The sequence below is a fragment of the Balaenoptera musculus genome, chromosome 9 (assembly GCF_009873245.2).
Source record: "Balaenoptera musculus isolate JJ_BM4_2016_0621 chromosome 9, mBalMus1.pri.v3, whole genome shotgun sequence".
In the NCBI taxonomy this organism is placed as follows: Eukaryota; Metazoa; Chordata; class Mammalia; order Artiodactyla; family Balaenopteridae; genus Balaenoptera; species Balaenoptera musculus.
This window is the reverse complement of record NC_045793.1, coordinates 89,574,297-89,596,287: the sequence shown is the minus strand read 5'-3', so window position 1 is coordinate 89,596,287 and position 21,991 is coordinate 89,574,297. Positions and strand designations below refer to the sequence as shown.

At 38.6% G+C, this 21,991-nt stretch overlaps 2 protein-coding genes across 11 annotated transcripts in view; one reads left to right on the top strand and one right to left on the bottom strand.

Annotated features, from left to right (window-relative positions):
* Positions 1–21,991, top strand: part of SRPK2 (SRSF protein kinase 2) — a 229,667-nt gene that overhangs the window by 98,075 nt on the left and 109,601 nt on the right. The window lies entirely within an intron of this gene.
* Positions 7,199–7,834, bottom strand: LOC118900472 (small integral membrane protein 8-like). The gene has a single exon (XM_036862842.1). It carries the CDS (start codon positions 7,796–7,798, stop codon positions 7,505–7,507), a length of 294 nt encoding a protein of 97 aa, XP_036718737.1. The 5' UTR covers positions 7,799–7,834; the 3' UTR covers positions 7,199–7,504.

Genomic DNA, 21,991 nt, shown 5'->3' with positions numbered 1-21,991 from the left:
ACAAAAAACAGTGGGGTGACAAAAGTTGTAATTTATTTTTTGGTTTTATATTTTGGAGAGAGAGAAAAATATCAACTTACCCATTTTTAAAATTAAGGACAGAGAACATTATTGAATGAATAAAAAAACAAATGAGCCTGATTTGTATGTTACTGCCAGTTAAGAGGAAGACATATCTGTTGCAAGAGAGTGCCCTTCTGCAGATTTTAGGAATAAACCCTACAGTGAATATTTTCCTTTTTATTGAGCTGCTGTCGGATAGATGGATTATATTCAGCTTAACCATGGTAGAGACAAGGGTCGAGCATAATTTTAGTTCTTCATCTGCCGCTACTTAATGTAAAAAAAAAAAAAAAAATAAAAGCCATAAAAATTTATTTGATGCAAAAATTAGGTTTTTCAAGTTTTTGTTTCTTCTTGCCTTTTCCTAGCTAGAACACTCCAGGGATGTGGAAATTTATGGGGTTAGAGTAGGTGGGGAAGAGACGTATAGTAATAATGGTAATAGCTGGAAAAAAGGTAGTAATCATTTATTAAACATTTTCAGATACTAGTTCTAAGAGAGGAGAAAGCGGGGTGTGCTGTAGGGAGACTCTGATTAAATCATTCCCAGAAAGGTCCTGAGTGAACAGAAAGCCCTTCGCTCTGCCTCAAATTTTTTCAAACTCTATTACTACTTCTTCAGTGAACTCATGAACAAAATCGGACAATACTCAATACAGAAGAGTTGAGTCCAGAGTGCTGAGAGCTATGCTTCCCAGTCCATCTAGGCTGAGTCCAGGGAGGGTTGAGGAGGTTGAGATAAGGGGCTTGAGAAGCTGAGAATCTGCATTCACACTAAGCATTGCCCACATCTGCTGTTGTAAAATGTGAATGGATGTTGTGATTAATAAGGTTCACAATTAGTCAAAAGTTAATGAAATATCAGTGCCTTTGTAGGATTGCATTTTCTCAGGGAACGGATTCTAAAAGGATCATCTCTGTGTATGTGTTTTTGACATTTTTGGTGTTAAAAGGGGTCCTTATACTGGAATAGATATGAAGTAGTATCCTATATCTTTAGCATCCCACATAGCTAGCACATAGTTGACCTGACAAGTTGCTAGCTACCTTTTAAAGAAGAGAAAAAGGGAGAGGGAGAAATTATCATAAAAATAATTATGCTGTGGCTTATATTCTACGAATGCTATATAAACAGAATTGGTGAGAAGTGATGGAGATTGGTATGTTGCTCCTCCCCCAGTATAAGGGCATTTGAAAAAACATAAAGAACCTGTGCTATTTTTGTGTATATATTTTAATTCCTTTTCTTAATTTGGAGCCTCTTCAGTGAAGAGAAAAAGGACATATGATAGTAATGCATGGTTGCAGAAAGCAAAAAGAGAAGTCTGGAAGGATCAGGAGAACAGAAGGGAGAGAATAAATAAATAAGGATGGGACCAGATGAGGAGAGAAGAAAGTAAAGGATGTTCAGTGGAAAATGATCCAGGATCAAGGTGTCTTTTATTTGCTCTTATGTTGAGTATATTTTCCTCCATGTCTCTGTGGTGAATTAAGAGTAGTCGTGGGAGGAGAGCCAAATTTTATAACAGATTCTCTCTTCATTGGACCTGCCCTCTTCCCATTCCAACTCAAAGGGTAGGATGGGCAGCTAATGATAACTATTTTTTCCTTTTCCACCCCTCACCCTGCCACTCTTGGCTTTGTTTCTGTATTTGCAGGATAGAAGTATTTGAGATGTAGTTTTTCTTGAGTGGTGAGTTGCGTTGACGGTGGCTGACTGGGTTGTCTTCCATCTATTCAATCTTTATGCTTTCTTCTGCTTTTATTTAATATTTTGTAATATTTAAATTGTAGATGTATATGGGAAAGTGCATAGATCACAGATCATTATAAAATTCAATTTATTGATTTTTTTTTTCTTGTGTAGTTTATGGTTTATGTGTTGTATCTAAGAAATCTTTGCCAAGCCCAAGGTCACTAAGGTTTTTGCTACGCTTACTTTTAGAAGTTTTCAGCTCTTCATATTTAAGTCTGTAATTCATTTTGGGCTTTAGTATTAAGGTAGAAATTGAGATTATTTCTGCACATGACTAGTCAGTTGTTTTATCTGTTTTTGAGTATTATATATAAACAGAAACCCTCTGTGTAGTCTTTTGGTCCGTCTTCTCCTGATGTTACCTATGTGAGATTCATCCGTGTTTTCATGTGTAGCTGTAATTGACTCAGTCTCATTGCTGTACAGTATTCACCATAGAAATATACCTCACAGTAGATAATCCATTCTGTTGATGAGCATGTGGGATGTTTGCAGGTGGTGGCTTTTAGGAATAGTGCTTCTGCGAGTCTTTGTATACATGTCTTTTGGCGAATGAACCTTTGCATACCACTTCTGTTGCGTGTCGTTCCTGGGAGCGCCGTTGCTGAGCTTCGGTGGGTATTGCCAGCTTTACAAAGTGAACGTGCCGGTCTGCACCCTCACCAGCTGTGCTCCAGGGCCTTGCCAACTGGTACTGTGTATTCTTTCTCTCTTCCCTCCCCTTTCCTTTTCCCTTCCCTCCTTTCCTCCTTTCTCTTGTAGCATTCTGGTTGGTGTGCCGCGGTGACCCAGAGTTTGAACCTTTTTGAGGAGGATTAGAAGCAAATAGGGGACTATTTCTGAGTACCATCTCTTATGAAGAAGATCACAATGAGAAGTTTAGACCAAACAAGAACCATAGGGTGTAGTCATTTGAGGTACTGCTCTCCCACAGACTGTTTCTAGTCTAGTCTTTTACCTGGGTCTTAGAGGCCACGGGTGTTAACATCAGTTTTCAGATTTCGTTTCAGTAACAAAGCCATTTCTTCAGCTGAACCTTATTAGAAACCTCTCAGGTAAAACATATAAAAGACAAGCTTGGACTGGGAAGCTGGGAAGTGACCAGAACCCAACAGTTGTTAGTACTCAGCGCCCCCACCCCTGAGAACCCCTCCCTAGAGCTCCAGCCCTCTCTACTTTAAAACTCTTTTTTTTAAAAGAGCTCCTGACTTACTTATTTATTTATTTATTTATTTATTTATTTATTTATTTATTTATTTTGGCTGTGTTGGGTCTTCGTTTCTGTGCGAGGGCTTTCTCTAGTTGCGGCAAGTGGGGGCCACTCTTCATCACGGTGCGCGGGCCTCTCACTATCGCGGCCCCTCTTGTTGCGGGGCGCAGGCTCAGTAGCTGTGGCTCACGGGCCTAGTTGCTCCGTGGCATGTGGGATCTTCCCAGACCAGGGCTCGACCCGTGTCCCTTGCATTGGCAGGCAGATTCTCAATCACTGCGCCACCAGGGAAGCCCCCTAAAACTCTTGATGTAGGTAGGCCACACAGATCTGACGAAGAAATTACGACATTTTGGTATGTTTCGGTCTAGATGCAGTTCCTAAATTATTTTGTTAGTTTGTAACCTATTTAAACTTTGATTCTGTTTCCGGATGCCTCTTGGGAGGGTTGCCACATTACAGCCAGAGCAAACCTTTCAGAATGCAGATCTGCTCAGGTAGGTAACTCCACTTTACAAACTCTACTTTCTGCTGTCTTCCCATTGTTCTTGGCATAAAGGTAAACTCCATACCTGGGCCATTGAGCACCTGTACTCTCCAGCCTAGACTCAGACTCCTTGACTTTGGTCATGTTCCTTCTGCCTTGCTGTTTTGCTGCTCCCAGCCCTCTCATCTCAAGGAAGCCCTGCCTAGGTCAAATTATGCCTGTTAGAACCCGTTACAGAACCGTGCATCTCTCCTTTGCAGCATTTGTCACAGCTGCTGTTTGACAGTGGGCAGTATCGGTGACATTTGGTCTGCTTACTGGTTTACTTACTATTAGCTCCAACTTATGATCTTAAATATAGAAGTGCTCTCATCACAAAATATTTTTATTTTATGTCATCATTTGCAGCTTATAAACTATGAACTTTGTGGGAAGACTTTTTACGTTATAGGGAGATATCTATTTCTATGGTATTGGCGTAGATTAATAAATTATAGCCATATATTGTTATAGTCAATTATATATATGTAATCATACGGTCAAGTATAGTCATAAGCTAATTTAACTCTTACGAACTGCAAGGTTATAAATCTTAGGTTTTTCTATCACCATAAAAGTGCACAGTTTATTATTATTATTATATATATATATATATTTTTACATTTGTTTTAATGTAAAATAGAAATTAAAGTAAATCTGAACACTTTCCATCTTTGCGCCATACTGGTAACATCAAACCATATAGCCTTTTATTTCCCAAATGTCAGTATTTTGAATATCATCTTGGTGCTTTGTCATGATTGCACTCCACCCTCTACTGTTATTTACTTAATATCTTTTTTTGTTTATTTTTTTACTGTGATAAAATACATATGACATAAAATTTTATAATGCTCTTTAAATGTTAATTTTCTTTAAAAGGGAATCTTTCTATCACTACCAGAACGGGAGAAACAGTATCATTTGCCTTTAAAAACAATTACTGTTAAATCCTGTCTAGATTCTGTTGTCTGATAAAGGCTTCAGGCCTGAGCCATATGCTCCCTCTGTTTACAAGGGAAATTAAATTGGCCAGTGTCATAAACGCACTTAAGTATGTGTTAGCGCCAAAGTGAGACTTGCTCTTTCATATACTTAGATTTAAAGAAACTTGGGAAAGGAGTAGTTTTCTCAGTATGTGATTCAATACCTAGTCCAAAGTATCACCTAAGATTATTTTATATACCAGCAGTGGCACTTCTTCACTCTGGGAACCCCCTTCCCCCAAAATGGTAGTTCAGGGAAGTTTTGAACAAATGTGAGCAGCTATTATAAGAATAACAATGGCAACAATAAAAAATAGCTCTAAATAATCATATTGCAGATTCCCTTTGGGGCAGAATTCTTTATGTACCAGTAGTTGGAAGAAATTAAGACTAATTTTAGTATAGATTACATTTGTCATCCTGCATTCATCCATCCCACATTTATCAGCAGCTGCTATGTACTAGCCACTCAGTTATTGGGAAATCAGGGAGCAGCAACGGCAGCACAAAAGCAGAAGAGGCTTTGGTGGGTGGCTTACCCCTGACATACCTTGGTCGTTTTCCTGGGTGTGCAGTGCTGAGTTACTGTATCATGGATGACTCTATGGTGGGAGGCCATTGGCACTCTTTGAAAGAATTACAAATAACCAGTAATTGCGTTTTGGGGGAACTTATAGTAAGACTACTGCTGTGGTGTGAAGAGTTACAAACACAGTTGTCTCCCGACGGCCACTATAAGCGATGAGGGCCTCTTGGGGACTCTGGCAACCTGGAGACCACAACCCCATCTAAAGAGGTGACAGCTGATTAGCTTCTGCTGATAACTGCCATGTTGAAATACAGACCAAGTTGTGCCAGTTCTTGTGATTTTTAGGAAAAGTTGAAAATTTGCTTTTCATGTAACATCTCATTTTACATGATGGTGCAGATTAAAAAACAAAACAAAACACAAACTTGTACCAGTCATTAAAAAAAAAAAAAAGTATCTTATCTAAATTCTGTTCATGATAAACATTCTTCTACTGTACTGTAACACATTGACTTACGATTTGTGAACCACAGACCTGCGCAGATTTGCTGAGTTTCAAATCCTGTGAGTACTAAGCATTATCTATAGAATACAAGTCAAACAGTTGTCTTGTGAAGAGATGTGTTTATGGGTTTCTCTGACATTTCAAATGTGCAAAAGCACTGGTGACTACTCCTCTAATAACCACATACTAAGATACCAAAAATTCAGTAAGATATCAACTGTTTAGAGTAGGAAGAACCCCCAAAAGAGATGCATTTCTCAAATTGGGGAGTTGTTATCTTCATTTATTTATTCTACAAATATTTATTAAGTACCCATTATGGTGGAACTTAAACTTTAGTAAATAATCTGAAAATTACAGAGGTTAGAACAGTGTTCTGCTTGTACAACTGCCACCTCATCCTTTTTCTCCTTTCCCCCTTTCCTTCTTTTTCCTCTTTGCCTCCATCCCTCTCCACAAAAAAGATTTTGAGGCTAGCTAGTATAATATCTACAATGCAGTAAAAAGGGGTCAGAGAAAATTCAGGTCAGGGTAGAAGGTTACGAGGGAGGACAGTCAGATGCACACCCCGATATGTGGTGTTTGCTGTGCAGCTCCTGAAGGTGACTGACAAATCTGGCTTTATGTTTTCTGACAGCCAAACTAAAGAAAAAAAAACGTAACATTGCTCTTATTACCTGTAAGGAGAAAATATACTAGTTTATTCAGGAGAACCAAACTTTCCGTAATTACGATTATTATTATTTAACATAATCTTTCCCACATATCTCAGAAGATACATTTATTCATTTTAGAAAACTCAGATTAAAAAGAAAACAAAAAGCCACCATGCTTTTATCATTAAAGGTCAGTCACGGTTATTAATTTTTAAGTTTAATTTTTTGTCTTAGTGTAACGTATACCTATAAAATTTAAGCAGATTTACTTTAACATTTAATAACACCATCACCAACAAGAAAACCCAGTATCATACTGACAAATTATTTTGGAATTAGCTTTTCACACTTAACTTATGCAATTTTCCTGTTGTTATTAAGTAATCTTCAATAGCATCATTTTTTTAAATGCTATAATTTTAAAAGGCTGCACAGGACTGAGTCCATTGATATGGATGGATGTACCATAATTTTATTTATTGAGTCTTGATCTTAGAAATGGAATCACTTACAAAGCCAACTTGTAAAGCTCTCGATAGAGAGTGTTAAATTGCCTCCAGAAAGTGCAGCTTTACACTCTCACTGGCAGTGTATAATGAACCTTTTTGTTTTCACGTTGATTTGGGATTCTTACATTAGTCTCTTTTTTTTTTTTTTTTTTTTATTCTCTCATTTAATCTTTATTTTAGTAGTTGAATGGGACTATCTTTTCAATTAAAATAAAATTCTGGACCAAAATTAGCTGAAATGGAACATCGAAACATAAGACCCATCTGTGACTCTGTAAAAACTATTTGTTTTTAACTGCAGGCTTTACGATAATTTACAATTACTTCTTTCCTCACAAATATCAGTTCTATGCCAGGTAGAAAATGAACACTGTCCTTGCAAACAGCAAAACAAACTAAACACTCACAACAGTTGTAAATGCACAATTCCCCTTAAAATGTTAAAAATACCATGTAAATTTAAGAGCATCGGTACTTTTTATTATATAGAACTTAATTCACAAAAGTGACTTCCATTCTCATGGCACTTTTACAAGAGGATTTAGTCAAGGAAAAATACTGAGCAGCTCTTTTTGTGGAAAAAGAATGCGATAATGGCTACGGTTTTGAAAGGACAACGTTCACTATAGTGGCCTGGCTGCAGCCGCCATCCTTCCTCCTCAGTAGTGTCTTCTAGAACAAGAAACAAGACACTGTGTGGCGCTAATCTTCACCTGAAGGTTTCAGAGTCCCCAGTAAAGCTCCATCTGCAGTAACCAGCACTGTTAATCCCACTTAGATGTTTTCCTCCTCATATAACTGTGTCGCTCACTATCAATAGCTTCATAGAGGTCCTTCTTATTCTCCTGTGTCGCATGTAGATAACCGATATAAGCCACACAAAGTGAAAGGGTTATCAATCCGAAAGCCATTACAGGTTTGTTAGGTTTAATGAAGAGCTCTGGATTCACAGCTCGAAATAAGGTTGTGGTGCGGACCCCTCTGAGCCCTGGGTTTCCCAAGTCTTTTTCCTTGGGTGGCTCCTTTTTAACGGCTGGAGGCTCAGGTGCTGAAGACATCTTGACTAATGATGATTTAGTACCTGCCGCGGTGTCACCTCCATTAGTCTCTTTTTGAGTGTTGTATAGATGACTCTGAGCAATATGCCAGGCGATGTTGACTTATCAGTCCCTCTGCTCCTTGCGTCTTCGCTCTAGTAAAGCCAAATGTTGTTGTGGTACCTTTGGTGTTTCATTGGGTGTTCATAAGTGAAAGTGAGTTCAGTACGATCCACTTTAACAAGATATAAGACACATTCAACTGTTGTATTCACTTAGGCATTTATTATTGATAAATGCCTTGGGTGTAGTTAGTGTTCATGCTGATGAATCTTAATTTTGTAAGAGATTTCAAGAAGTTAAATGGTCTAAGCTTCTCACTCCAGATAGATGACATAACATTCAACACAGATGGTTGGTTTTCCCTTTTTGTTTTATTTTTTTTTTTAAGATACAGGAATTAAGATTCTCAAACCTTCCTTGTTAAACCAGAGCCTTGTGGATGTTCAGTAAGTATTCACTGACTATTGCGAAATTTAATCACCTTTTTAGTCAAGATCTTCCTTTTGACAAAATGCATTTTTCTTGCTGGAGTTTGAATCTTTTGGGGGGAGTAGGGCTAGGGAGTATGTTTTGTAGAGCAGGAGGACTGGAATCTAAAGTCCAAATCCTCAGGTTAGCCTTGCAGGCTGAGGAAGCAGCATGGCAGAAGTCAGAGTGAAATGAAATGTCGTGGTACCATCTGGGAGCTCTAAATAATTCCATAAGGCTGGGAAGGAGGTAGAGGAAAAGATTGGAAAATAGGTGAGAGAGAGATGATGTACTCTGGTGGCAAGGACTCTTCTATGCAGTGGTAAGGTTTTTGAATTCTGTGCTGTCGTTTACAAGGATCATTGAAAGGTTTCAGTAAGGGAGGTGTTCTGCCTATGTTGAGAACAGGTGCGTGCTCCTTAGGGCATAGAGTAAGGTCTTTTAAGGAAGTTCAAAGAAATGCATTTTTTTTCTTCTAGGATTGAAGGTTGTAGTATATCCTGTAGAGTTGGTGGCCAAATGTTGTTCTTCTGTTCTGGAAATGGGTAGAAAAATTATAGCAGTATTTACCATTTGAGTGAGAGAGGGCAGATGAATTCCTTGATTCTGGGAGGATTACCAAGAGAGGCTATGAAATATGTTTTTCTTCAAGGCTTTAAAAAGAGGGTGGTTCCTTATTTGTTTGGATGGGTAGAGATACTCTAAAGACAGATTGTTGGCCTGCTGAACCTTAAGTATTTTTTCTATGTTATATATGGTTAATCATGATTGCAAGATTCCTGATAATCATGAATATGAAATATTAAAAATATGAAATGTTCGTCTCAAAATGTTCTGTCAACAATTTGTGACAGAAGTCTTTTCCCGGTGGATATATAAAGCATCACTTCTGTAAATTATTTAAAACATTCTAGGCCAGTGCTGTACGATAGACTTTCTGTAGTGATGGAAGGTTCTGTAATATAGGCATGCCTTACAGAGCATCAGATAAGTGGCTCTCATGACCAAAGAATAAATTTTAAATTTTATTTGACTTTAATTTAAAATTTAAAGCACTGAATAATATTTTCAGATGAGAATGCCCATGACCTCTGTTGTTTTAACCTTTCTTTTTTCATTTAGAAAATAATACATATATATATATATTTTATAAATTTATTTATTTATTTGTTTTAGTTTTGGCTGCGTTGGGTCTTCATTGCTGCACACGGGCTTTCTCTAGATGCGGGGAGTGCAGGTGACTCTTGGTTGCGGTGCGCGGTCTTCTCACTGTGGTGGCTTCTCTAGTTGCGGAGCACCGGCTCTAGGCTCATGGGCTTCAGTAGTTGTGGCACATGGGCTCAGTAGTTGTGGCTCGCGGGCTCTAGAGCGTAGGCTCCGTAGTTGTGGCGCATGGGATTAGTTGCTTCGCGGCATGTGGGATATTCTGGGACCAGGGATCGAACCTGTGTCAGGTTAATTACTAACCTGAATTAGTAGGTGGATTCTTAACTGCTGCGCCACCAGGGAGGCCCTCCTTATTGTTTTTCTTTCCTGATCTTCACCCTATCCTATTCCATTTTCTTACTATTTTGCTCTTTTTATGCTGACAGTATTATAGTGTATGGGTAAAATAGTTTATTTACTTTATTTTAACTCAAATTGGTCATATAAAGGAAATTGCATTCACTATTTGTCCTTTGATAAACATATTTTTAGTTTTTTGCTTAGTCCCCCTTCCTCTTTTAAGGGAGAAAAATATCACTTAATTATTTGCCATCACACCATTTAACTAAATTTTAAGTCTTCTTTTTAATGTTCTACTAACTTAGCAGTGTCTATTAATAGAAAAAGCAATAACTTAGTTTCCTAAATGTTTGGTTTCAAAGAGAAAGATAAAATGAGACAGACAAATTTCCAAGTCTGTGTTATCTGATGAATTCGTGGTTTAAGGTATTCAACGCGTATACACATACACAGATTATTCTCAGTTTGTTTTTCTTGATATTGTTTTAGCCAGAGCTTAAAAAAAAACCCCAAGGACTTCCCTGGTGGTCCTGCATGACCCACGGCACGGCCAAAAACAAAAAACAAAATTTGATTTGAAAATCAGTTCTTGTCCCCCTCACTAGCCTTTTCCCCTCACTAGCCTCCCCCCACCCCCCCTTAACAGTTTAGTAGTGATTTATGATAGTATTCTTTGGACTCCGAATGAAAAGGGACATCCTGTTTTGGGGGTCAGGATAATCCTTAGCTTGCAGGAGGAGCCTCTGTTTAATGCTGGGCTGAAGAAAGTTTACAGTTATGTTGACTACAAAGTTATATTCATTTGTGGAAGAGGAAGTCTGATGGGGTTAAACATAGAATTGTGGAAGAAAGATTTTTATTTTGTTGCTCAGCTCAGTCTTTTTAAGAAAAAGAGATTCAATGCTTGCTTGCTTTTTGCATATTTTATTAGTTTTAATTTGACAGTCTGTTTGAATAAATGAAAGACTTCTCTAGAGGAATGCTTGCTTGGCTGGCTGCCTGTGATACAATACATAAACACCTTGGTTTGTTATATGTGATTTTCTTTTCAGTTTAGGACTGTCATTTTTTTCTGAGCTTTTGTAGGTGAAGGGAGAGTATTGATGGATTTATTGCTGTTGTGGTATCTTTGTATACTTCTGTTTCACTGTAGATGCAAGTATCTATTTCACAGTGAACAAATCAAGAACTTGTGTGTAATGAGCTGTGCAGTGTCCCGTTCACCCTCGCTTTGTTCCTCCATGGTCACATCCCCTTAGAAGTTTCTGCTGCTGTTGCTGCCCTGAAGTCAGCCATGTTCCCAGCAGCAGCTTAGGCCCTATTTTGTGGTCCCCTGAGGAAAAATAGTTATTATCCCCCGCTTCTCTCAGTGTTATTATAAAATATTTAATGGCTGATGACAAAGGTGGAACTGATTTTCATAGTAGTAAAACTTAGCGCTAATCACCCATCTGATTGTTTAATGGAATCACAGATTTTTATGGAAAACATTAAAGGCCTTCTGTTTCTTAGGACTAGATGTTATGAAGTATCTGTTTGTAGAAATACTTTTAGATAAATGCAAATCAAGCATTTTCCAAGAAATTTCTTCAAATTTAGTATTTTAAAAGTGGATCCACAGACGTTAACTTTTTCTAAAGTTACCTGATGTGACTTGAGGCGCTCTCTAGTTACCTGATGTGACTTGCGGCGCTCTCTAGTTACCTGATGTGACTTGGTACTTTATGTAACTTTGAACTTTTAAGTTCGCATTAAGGGTTCAGTGGCATCACTCCTTGCATGTATGTAAGTTAAAAGCTGTATGTCTGCAAATGTGAAATTATGTAATGACTGACATCATGTCCCCCAGCAAGCCCAACACAGCTAACAGCAGCCTTTTCTCCAGTGATACAACACGTAAGTTTTTCTTTTCTTGCACTGTTTGCATTTGAGGGCATGTGGTGCAAAATAATGTATTTAAATTTAAACAGTAGAATAACATTCAGCTCAATGATAGAATCATGCTTTGAGAAGCACATGGGCAACAAGAGCTCATGTGAAGGAATCGAAGATTTACCGTCATGTCTCATGTCGTTCCAAGTCATAGACTTATTGAAAGGAATGTTTGGAGCAATCGCCACATTATCAACGTTATTGTTTTCCCTCTAACTTTAATATAGTTGAGATGGTGAAGGTAAAAGTGCATTTATGAATGATGCGGCTCAGTTATAACGATTCATTTTCATTAACCAATCAAAAGCATTTAACTCGTTCTTTTGACCAGGCATAGATAGATGAATGTAATGATGAAAATTATCATAGCAAGAAGGGAAATTGGAGATCCATTGTATCCTCCACCCTTGTTTTCTGCATAAGAAAAAGTGATGCCTGAAATACTGAAGTGATGCATCTAAGATTCCAGATAGGATTCTTGTAAACCAGTAACTTTCAGTATTTAAATTTGGAGTCTTGGAACATTGCATAATGCAATTGGTTTGCCCAGTTCCCTTTCTCTTCTTTAAGAAAACCAAGAATGATTATTTTAAATTATACTAGTACTGTTTTTTTATATCTGCTGTAGCCAGAGCATGGAAGAAATAATGTTAAATGCCTTTCGTTTTACAGCACATTTTCCTATTCACTATTAATTCTTTAAGAAATGCTTGTAGAAGCATACTGTAGATGGTTCTATTCCCACTTTGTAGGTAACAAAACCAGTATGTTTACGATTTAACAATGTCTCACCTCAGTTAGTGGTAAAAGTACCCTCAGAGCCATGTTTTGCAGCTCCAACCCCTGTGCTCAGGGCACATTGTCTGAAAACAGAGATTTTGAGTATTTTTATGTAGTAAGTGTCCTGAGTCAGGTTGCATGCATTTAATAAGAGTTCATACTCTTCATTTCTTTCTCCAGTAACTTCAACATGTAAGTACCAAAAAGGAAAGAGATTAGGAGTGCCAACCTTTGCCATGAAACAGAGCAGGTATAACTAGCACACATGGACAGAATTCACACTTTTGCTGTCTTCTACCCTATTGCTCATCCTGGTTAACCATTGTGTATCTCAGTGCTTCACACTCAGCTACCTGATGCTGCGAACCATTCACATAAAGGGAAAGCTTCCCTTTTCTGGAAATGCCACTCATCAGCAGATTTCACTCTTAGGCAATCCCTTTTCTCCTGACAGTTCTAGGCAAATGAAAGATTGTTGTCACTAACTGGCCACCTTTCAAAATTGGTAAAATTTATAGTTGATTGTCTTCAGTATTCAAAATATCTGGCACTAAAATAGATAGTTATGCTGAATACAGAAGGTTTCTTTGTTAGTGTAGAAATTGGAATAGAAGATGAAGTAAAAGTGATCCTTCTCAGTTTCTCTTTTGATTTCTTCTTTATTGCATACATTGGCCCTTCCTCAGGGTCTCAGTGTGAGGTCTGTTGCTCTTCTCATGCATTCTCTCCGAAGATGGTCTCACCTTTCATGTTTCGTTTCTCACGTTGCCATGGTGTTGAGTACCATCTGTGAGCTGACTGCCAAATTTATACCTCCAGCTCTCCATTCTGAGCTACAGACATACCTATCCAGCTGCCTACTTTACACCATTACCTAAATGTCTGCTGAAACGTCAAAATTTAACGCGCCCTAAACCAAACTTATTATCTTGTTAATCCTTCCTCACTGTGCTGGTAGATAGGTTATATGGCCAGTCTGTGCTTCACTTTTCTGTCTTGTAAAATGTATTTGTAGGGGGAGGGAAAGAGAATAAATAATCCTTTTGGTTTATGGCTGCCCTTATGTGCTCTTGGGTCAATGACAAAAATTACCCTGTGCATAACCCGCCTCTGTGGGTTTAAAAGTGCATCATAAATATCTTTGAAAGAAAGCAGAAGGCAACAGGAAACTTTGGTGAGGTCTATACAAGGATAAAAGGAAGTCCCCTAATCTTACCCCAGCAGATAGTGAGCAGTTTTGCTGAGATGTGTATGTAATTTTCAAGCTTTTCTTTGTAGCACCTGCTGGATGGAGCCATTGTCACCTCTCTGCCAGACTTCTTGCTCATGTTATTTCTTTTTTTTTTTAATTTATTTTTGGCTGTGTTGGGTCTTCGTTTCTGTGAGGGCTTTCTCTAGTTGCGGCAAGCGGGGGCCACTCTTCATCGCAGTGCGCGGGCCTCTCACTATCGCGGCCTCTCTTGTTGCGGAGCACAGGCTCCAGACGCGCAGGCTCAGTAGTTGTGGCTCACGGGCCCAGTTGCTCCGTGGCATGTGGGATCCTCCCAGACCAGGGCTCGAACCCGTGTCCCCTGCACTAGCAGACAGATTCTCAACCACTGCGCCACCAGGGAAGCCCTCATGTTATTTCTTAACTGCCAGGCTCTACAACTTTGGGGCCCACTGTGACTGGGAATGGCCCTTCTGGCTCTAAAATTTTGTCACTCTGCTCATTTTAATTAAAAAAAGTGAATATTTATAACTGTCTATAGACTCAGAAGCCTCAGCCTTAATGTATCTCATTTTCCTTACAGTTTACGTCTAGTTGGTCACTAGGTCCTGTCGATTCCTTTGCAGAAGTCCTTGCCAAATTCGTCTGCTCCCCTGTGACTTTGTCACACTGCTTTTACTCAGCCATTCCTCGGCTCTGGCCTCAGATGATGCTCTGTCTCTTTCTGACCGCTGCTGGCCTCTCCCCTTTGCCCTTTGCCCCACCTCCAGGATCACGTTCCTTAAGAGGCTCTTCAGTGTAGCTTAAGTAGGTCTTTCACAGTCTGGTGCTCCCCATCTGGAGTCCTTACTGATCTGCCATCGTTGGTGCTTTCACCCTTCTGTCTTCCTCACAGACTCTTCCATCTGTCTTGACCTCACGACTGCTAAGGTGCCACTGCTTTGAGCTGCTCCTCTCACCCCCTGAGGGCGCTTCTTCCCATTTCTGTCTCCTAGGATGCCATTTACACTTCTGTACTAGATGCGAGAGACAAGGAGTTTTACCTATCTTTATGTTCCTGTTACCGATAGCATCTTTTGGCCCATAGAGTCAACATAAATGTTTATTTGAATAAAGTTTTTAAAATTTCTTTCCCAATTAGTAAGAAAGTTTTCACTAAGAAAAAGTTATTTTTGTCTTTTTTATTAGAAAATTCTGGGCAGTATCTTCTTGTTTTACTCTCTTCTGAAAAACCTTGCTAAATGTTTCTTTCTGTAGCTGTTTTACCCCACCTCCCTGTGCTCAGAGACCTTAAAGGACTGCCATGCTGTCAGTGGGGTCTCCAGCGCCTTCTCTTGGGTATACCCTTTACTTCTGGAAACACCTACCTGTTGTTGAATTGCCTGTGAGCCATGAGCCTTGGCAGCATACACAGTTAATGTCAGAATTGGGACTTCAGCTTATGCTACCTGTTTGTCTACTGTTCTTTCCTTTGCCTCTGACTGAAGGCAGCATCCAGAATACTAGGCAAAACTCCCTAGATTGGATTGAGAAAATTTTATTTATGCCAGTTCTCACATTTAAATTTAGGTGATCTGCTGAACTGCATATATTTATTAATATGCTCTAATTTACAGATAAAATAATCTGTATAACTGAAATATAAAGTTTTATACCTTTTCTCAAATTCAGAGTTTATTAAAATTCTCACCTTTGTTCACAGCCCTAAATTCACCATTTATTATTTAAAGGTGTTTTGCAAGTGATTTTAGGGTTTTAATTTTAATCTTGCCACCTTTGCTCCTTCTCACATCCCCCAACTGTAAAGTGACTCATCTAGACTTGGAGGATTAAGATTGGAATGTAAAAATGTCCAGGCTTTTTGAATCTTTGCCACACCTTCTAGCAGAGTAAATAACATACTGAAATAGATTTGTATATTTGAAATGCTACTTTCTTGGCAAACTGAAAATCTTTCTAGCTTTCTGTTCTTATATTTGCTTTATAGCTGCAGTCAAGCCAAAGGTTACTCTTAAGGACTGGAGATCTGACTTGCCTTAAAGATTCATTGGTGAGCCCGGTTGACTGTTCAAGTGTTCAGTTGGCTGCTGCAGACCAGCCTAGGCCATCTCTTGAGTGGATTTAAGCTAAAAATAGATGATTCATTTTGGGTTGGCAAAGCACAAGCTCTGGATTGTTTTTTGTTGCTTGTTTCAGATTGGACTTTGTGTGCCTATGAGTAGATCTTTGTGTATACATTAGAACCTAATAATGGTTACTTTGCTTTACTTACTGCTGTGGGGTTTTATCTACATCCTCCCCCTCCCCAAATTTCCAGTCTCTTCTTCACAAGCAGGCAAAGGAAGAGGGGATGTATATCAGATAACTTAGAGCCCTAAAATGGAAGGGTCACTTGAGATCATGTTGTTCAGTTTACAGATGAAGTAGCATACGTAGAAATGTCTGTCATTAACCAGGTTGATAATGGCACACGATGGAAGTGACAGTGTGAAATATTTAATTTTTTTGTTTTAAAAATATACCAAACTTAATTTGGTCCTTGGGCTTGGAGTAAGATTATCATGCAGAGTTGAGAGTGGCCCTGAGGACTTTTTCTAAGGGCAGATTTCCTTCTGCTATCTTTAAGCATCTCCAAGTATCTTTGACAGGGGTGGTAGGGGAGTAAATGATGATAACCCTTAAGAAGTTGTTTGGTCATTTTGCTGAGAGAGTTGAGGGGGCCTGTGAAGGGAGGAAGAGGAGAGTTGCCGTGGTAACAAAAGATCCTGTCTGACTTGATCTTCATCCTGCACAGAATCACTCTTTCCTGTAAAGGAAGGGATCATCTTGTGATGATGTGTTTATAGAATTTTAGAACTGAAAGCAGCATGATACATTGGAAAGAGTATATGGCCTTTGGAGCTATGAACCAGAAACTAAATCCTAGCTAGCTACCTAACTTCTTTGTCTTAGTTTTCCTAATTTTTAAAATAAAGATGATAATGCCCACCTCACATGGAGTTGTAAGGATTTAAGGAGACAATATGTATATAAAATAGAGGCTTAAGAGGCGGTGGGTGGTATTGTTTTAGGAGAGAGAATGTGGCATAGAAAAATAGTGATGTTTGGAATTAGGCCAGAGTTTTGATTGAGCTCGGATCACTGACTGACTTTGTTTACCTTGGGCAAGTAGTTAACCTTCTTTGGGCCCCAGTTTCTGTATCTGTGTAAAGCAAATATAAGAATGCATAGCAGTTGGGTACTCATGAAATTTAACTGAGATAATGTACATGAAGATAATGTGTATGAAGTGTTTAGGACAAGATAACAATTCAGTAAATGGTCTAGGAGCTGGTAGATGCTGCAGAGAAGGAACGTCTAAATTTAGCCCATCAGCCCTGTTATATACCTCAGTTTGCCACCATCTGATTTTGGTATCAGGATTAAAATTCTTTAGAAGCAAAATTACAGAAAGAAATATACATCCCATTCTTACCACACAATCTTTTTTTAAAAAGTTAATTTATTTTGTATTCTGACATCATTTCTCTGTTTTCACTTAGAGTTCTTGCATCTTGCCTTTCAACTCTTCCCTCCAATTTGACAAAATGATTATTGAACGTTTTTAAAAACTGAAACAAAATGATAATAAAAATAAAGATTACAGACTGTTAACTGGAGTAGTGCTGCCAAAGGTTACTTTTATTAAGTACCTTAAACACTTAGGTAAATATTGAGTAAATAAATATATCAGATAGAAATACTTGATAAATAAACATTTTGGTAAATATCAAGTAAATATTTTCATTTGTAGTAGGTAAAGTCCTACAATAAATCAAGAGCATATTTAAAATAAAACATATGGAGAAAATGTATTTTAGACATTGCCGTTTCAAAGCAATATTCTTTCTCATCGCCCAGAAATCTTTCCATTTTTGGAGAATAGTGAGGTTCAAAGGTCAGCTATTAGTTCACCCTGTACTTTCTGAAACTACAATCTATGTTTAGGCTTTTAAAGTTAAAATTTTTTTTTTTTTCTTCTCCCTCCATTTGTCCCTGACTGTAATTTCTGGCCAGGATTTATATGGAGGGAACTCTATAAACCAGGCATAATGTATGCTGCCTTGCGTGTTTTTTGTACCTCTTCTATATTCTTAGGACTCAGTTTGAAGAAATGTTTTAAAGTAGTTCATTCCATACTGCTTCCAGATAAAATGATTATTTCACTATTGCTCCATAAAAGGATAAAAATAAGTTTATAGAAAATTTACTTCTGACCTTTTAGTTTGTGCCCAATGTATTTGATCTAGAGGTTGAACTTACTGTAGGTAAAATATGATCAGTGGTGATAGGGAATGTGAGCAGGGTTCATCTTCAAAAGAGAATGCTTCGAGAAAAGAGGTAAGGAAGTAGCCTGTAGGTAAGGAGCAATTGCTGACTAGGGCAGGAAGCCAAAAGTGAAGAAAACTGAAGCTGCTACAAAGCGAGATCCTGGCTTAAAAGGGGTGGGTGGGAGGGATTAAAAGCTCAGGGGCTCTGGCTTTCTTATTCTTATCAACCATTTATTGCTGTATTTAAATCTGTATTCAAAGTTTTCATACTTTCATATTTTTCTCTTGCTTTATATTATAGAGTAGTACTATTCCTATATCTGGTTTTGTCTAACTAGATTTTGTTAATTATGTTTTATTTCCTGCTCTCATCCCATTACATTCTATCAGCTTCTAGGAGTATGTTTGAAACAGTATTTTTTGATGTTCAGGCTATTTTCCCCCTCTAGCCTTCTTAAGGGCTCTGACCCACTTACAGGGGGGAAAACCAAAAAGATGTGTTAGTTTATTTTGGGTGTGAAAAACTGGATGTACTGCTTCAGTGGTGCCCTGATAATTCAGGGAAAAAGTCTTTTGTTCTGTATGTATTTTTTCTTGAGTGACTTCCTGTGCAAAGATAAACTGTATCAACATTTTTTCTGACTTAAGGAAGGTGTGTTATTTATATTTTGTACTTTCTGATGCTAATTATATTGTAGGTTTTTGTTTAAGAAGTTTTTTGTTAAAATTTTCTTTTTTTTTTACACATACAATGTAGTTTAATGAACATGATGTTCTTGTGATGTTTTCTTTTTAAAACATTCTGTGAAATACAACAAGCATGCAATAAACTGAGTAAAATGTATTAATTTCAGTATACAGCTCAATGAATATTTACATATGCACATTTAAATATGTACATATGGGTACATATTTACCCAGGAAAGTTCCTTAGTGCCTTTTCCTAGCCAATCCTGGCCCCTAGGCACCAAACAAAACCCTTATTCTGACTTCAGACACCATGGAATAATTTTACCTGTACAGGCATACTTTGGAGATGTTGTGGGTTTGGTTCCAGACCATTGCGGTAAAGCAAATATCAAAATAAACGGAGTTACTTGAATATTTTGGTTCTCCAGTGCATATGAAAAATTTTTTTTTTTTCAATTTGCTAGGACTTATTCTTCCTCTCCTCCCCCTTCCCCCTCCTCCTTTTTTTAAGTACATATTTTTTTTAAATTAATTAATTAATTATTTTATTTTTGACTGTGTTGGGTCTTCGCTTCTGTGCAAGGGCTTTCTCTAGTTGTGGCAAGTGGGGGCCACTCTTCATCGCGGTGCGCGGGCCTCTCACTATCGCGGCCTCTCTTGTTGCGGAGCACAGGCTCCAGACGCACAGGCTCAGTAGTTGTGGCTCACGGGCCCAGTCACTCCGCGGCATGTGGGATCTTCCCAGACCAGGGCTCGAACCTGTGTCCCCTGCATTGGCAGGCGGATTCTCAACCACTGCGCCACCAGGGAAGCCCCCCTCCTCCTTTTTTAAAGGTTTCTCTTTTTGCCAAGTGATAAAAATAAGTTGTGCTAAATAAGTAAGAAGAATTTGTAATTCATATCCTCTTTGGACAAATGGGACTATTTCTTAAGTAGGGGTTCCTAAACAGTAGGCTCAGCTATTCTGATATGTAGGGGAATTGTACAGTTGGATTTGCCAGGGATTACCCCAATTTATGTATGTTTTCTTGGCTGACTTATTAATAGGGGAAGGAGGAAAAGAAGCCCTTTCACTCTCAGAGTGTATTGGGTGATGATTATGTGGTCGCCATGCCCTGGCTTAATGACTTCATAGATCTCCAGTGTGGTCACAGTGTCTACGCTTTCTTCTCTGGGGTCAAGATGTCCACTTCCACTGAAAGCTTGGAAAGGTGTGCTCCAGAATGGTTGTGGATGTTTCTGTCTAGGTGGTGGAATTATAAATAATGTTACTTTCTTCACTGTCTTGATCTCTCATTTCTAACTTTCTACTAAATGAAATGACTCTGTTATTAAAGCCAAAGCAAAACAACTAAACATGTTTTCAAAAATCGTTTAATTTTAACAACAATAAAAGGGAGACTGTGTAATGGTAAAGCCTATCAATCAAGCTTCTGCATGCCAAGCAGTACAAACTGACTGGCTATTTTAAATACAAATAGAAGATACTGGAATGATTGAAGAAGGTGATGGAACTACAGAAAAGCTAAGGGACAGCTAAGAGAGGCAGCAGATACCCTCATGCCACTGGCTCAGTCTTGGGATCTCATGGCTACTGGACACACCACCACTGTAGCTGGACCCGTCCGACTTTGATTTTGCTGCCTGTGCCCTTGAGTGACTCTGAAAGAGTGAGAGTGTTCCAAGCTGAGCCTGGGCCTCCAGAGAGCAGGAACAGACCACATCTCCCACTCCAGGAGGGGGAGGCAATGCTTTTTGGTGACTTCCATTTGAGCATTTTTTTACCATCAGTTTACACCCAAGGGATGATGATGATGATGATGATGATGATGATGATGATAAAAATAATAATGATGATCTAGTTATCTTGATATTCATTCATTAGGAATTTGAATGAGGCATGCAGTGCCTTTAAAGGGAATCTGCTTTGACTTGAAAATGATTGTTAATTGCCACTAGTTGGAGTCTAAAGTAATGTTGCTTTGCTGTTGTTTACTCTGCATGATTCAGCCCTTACTTAGAACCTCTTGTCATTTCTTTGTCTGGTTGGCGGAGTATGGAATACTAGTTATTTTGACAGAGGGGTTGACTTAGATATATGCCTTGCCTTTAACTCTGGGTTATTTTGCTCATGAGTTGTGTGAAGCCTAATAATACTGTAGCTTTTTTAGAGCTTTAATTTTCAGAATGTACCACCCCTGTTATTGGCTGTTTACAAACATTTAAATGATTTTCTGTAAATCAGTCCAAGACTTAAATGTTTATAATGAACCTAAAACCAAGCACGAAAAATAGAAATATCTTCTGTTAATTGCTCTGGACCTGTTTCCTTGGGTTCTTTTTTTTTTTTTTTGGTAATAAATTTATTTATTTATTTTTATTTTTGGCTGCGTTGGGTCTTCGTTGCTGAGCGCGGGCTCTCTCTAGTTGCGGTGAGCAGGGGCTATTCTTCATTGCAGTGCACAGGCTTCTCATTGCGGTGGCTTCTCTTGTTGCGGAGCACGGGCTCTAGGTACATGGGCTTCAGTAGTTGTGGCATGCAGGCTCAGTAGTTGTGGCTCGTGGGTTCAAGAGCACAGGCTCAGTAGTTGTGACACACGGGCTTAGTTGCTCTGTGGCATGTGGGATCTTCCCAGACCAGGGCTCAAACTCGTGTCCCCTGCATTGGCAGGCAGATTCTTAACCACTGCACCACCAGGGAAGTCCTTTCTTTGGGTTCTTAAAGTTTGGTTTACAGTTTTAATAGAGCACCAAAGTGGTAGGCACCATCTGTTTGACAGTTCATCACTTATCAGAGTCATGGTATTCAAGTGTGCTGAGATTGCAGAATTCAGTGAATCTTTTTATTAGTAGACCTGCAGTAGGGAGTGGGAATACATAGGATGTTATGACAAATAGTATTTGTTAGATTTTCTATTCTAATTTTCTCCTTTAAGTCTTAGAATTGAAAAATCATTTGGCAGCCTCCAGAACAGTATTTCAGAAAGTCACACCTTTTCAAACCAAATTTGATCAAAAGCATACAGTCTGTGGTTTTTTGAGGAGTCATTTTTATTTGCTGCTGAAATAGCTTTCTGGCGTCTCTTAGAAAGCCGATGATACACAGTGTTCTGGCGGCTCTTCAGGTGCAGGACCCGTTTTGTCAGAAACCTGACTTCATGGTATCACCTGCTATAATTTAAAGTGAATCCTCAAACCAGTGTCTCTCTCTGCAGAGACGTTATGTCATATTCTGCATCTTGTACCACTGTGTGA

Excerpts from the sequence above, each read along its gene's own strand:
- LOC118900472 (XM_036862842.1), bottom strand. The coding sequence starts at position 7,798 with ATGTCTTCAGCACCTGAGCCTCCAGCCGTTAAAAAGGAGCCACCCAAG.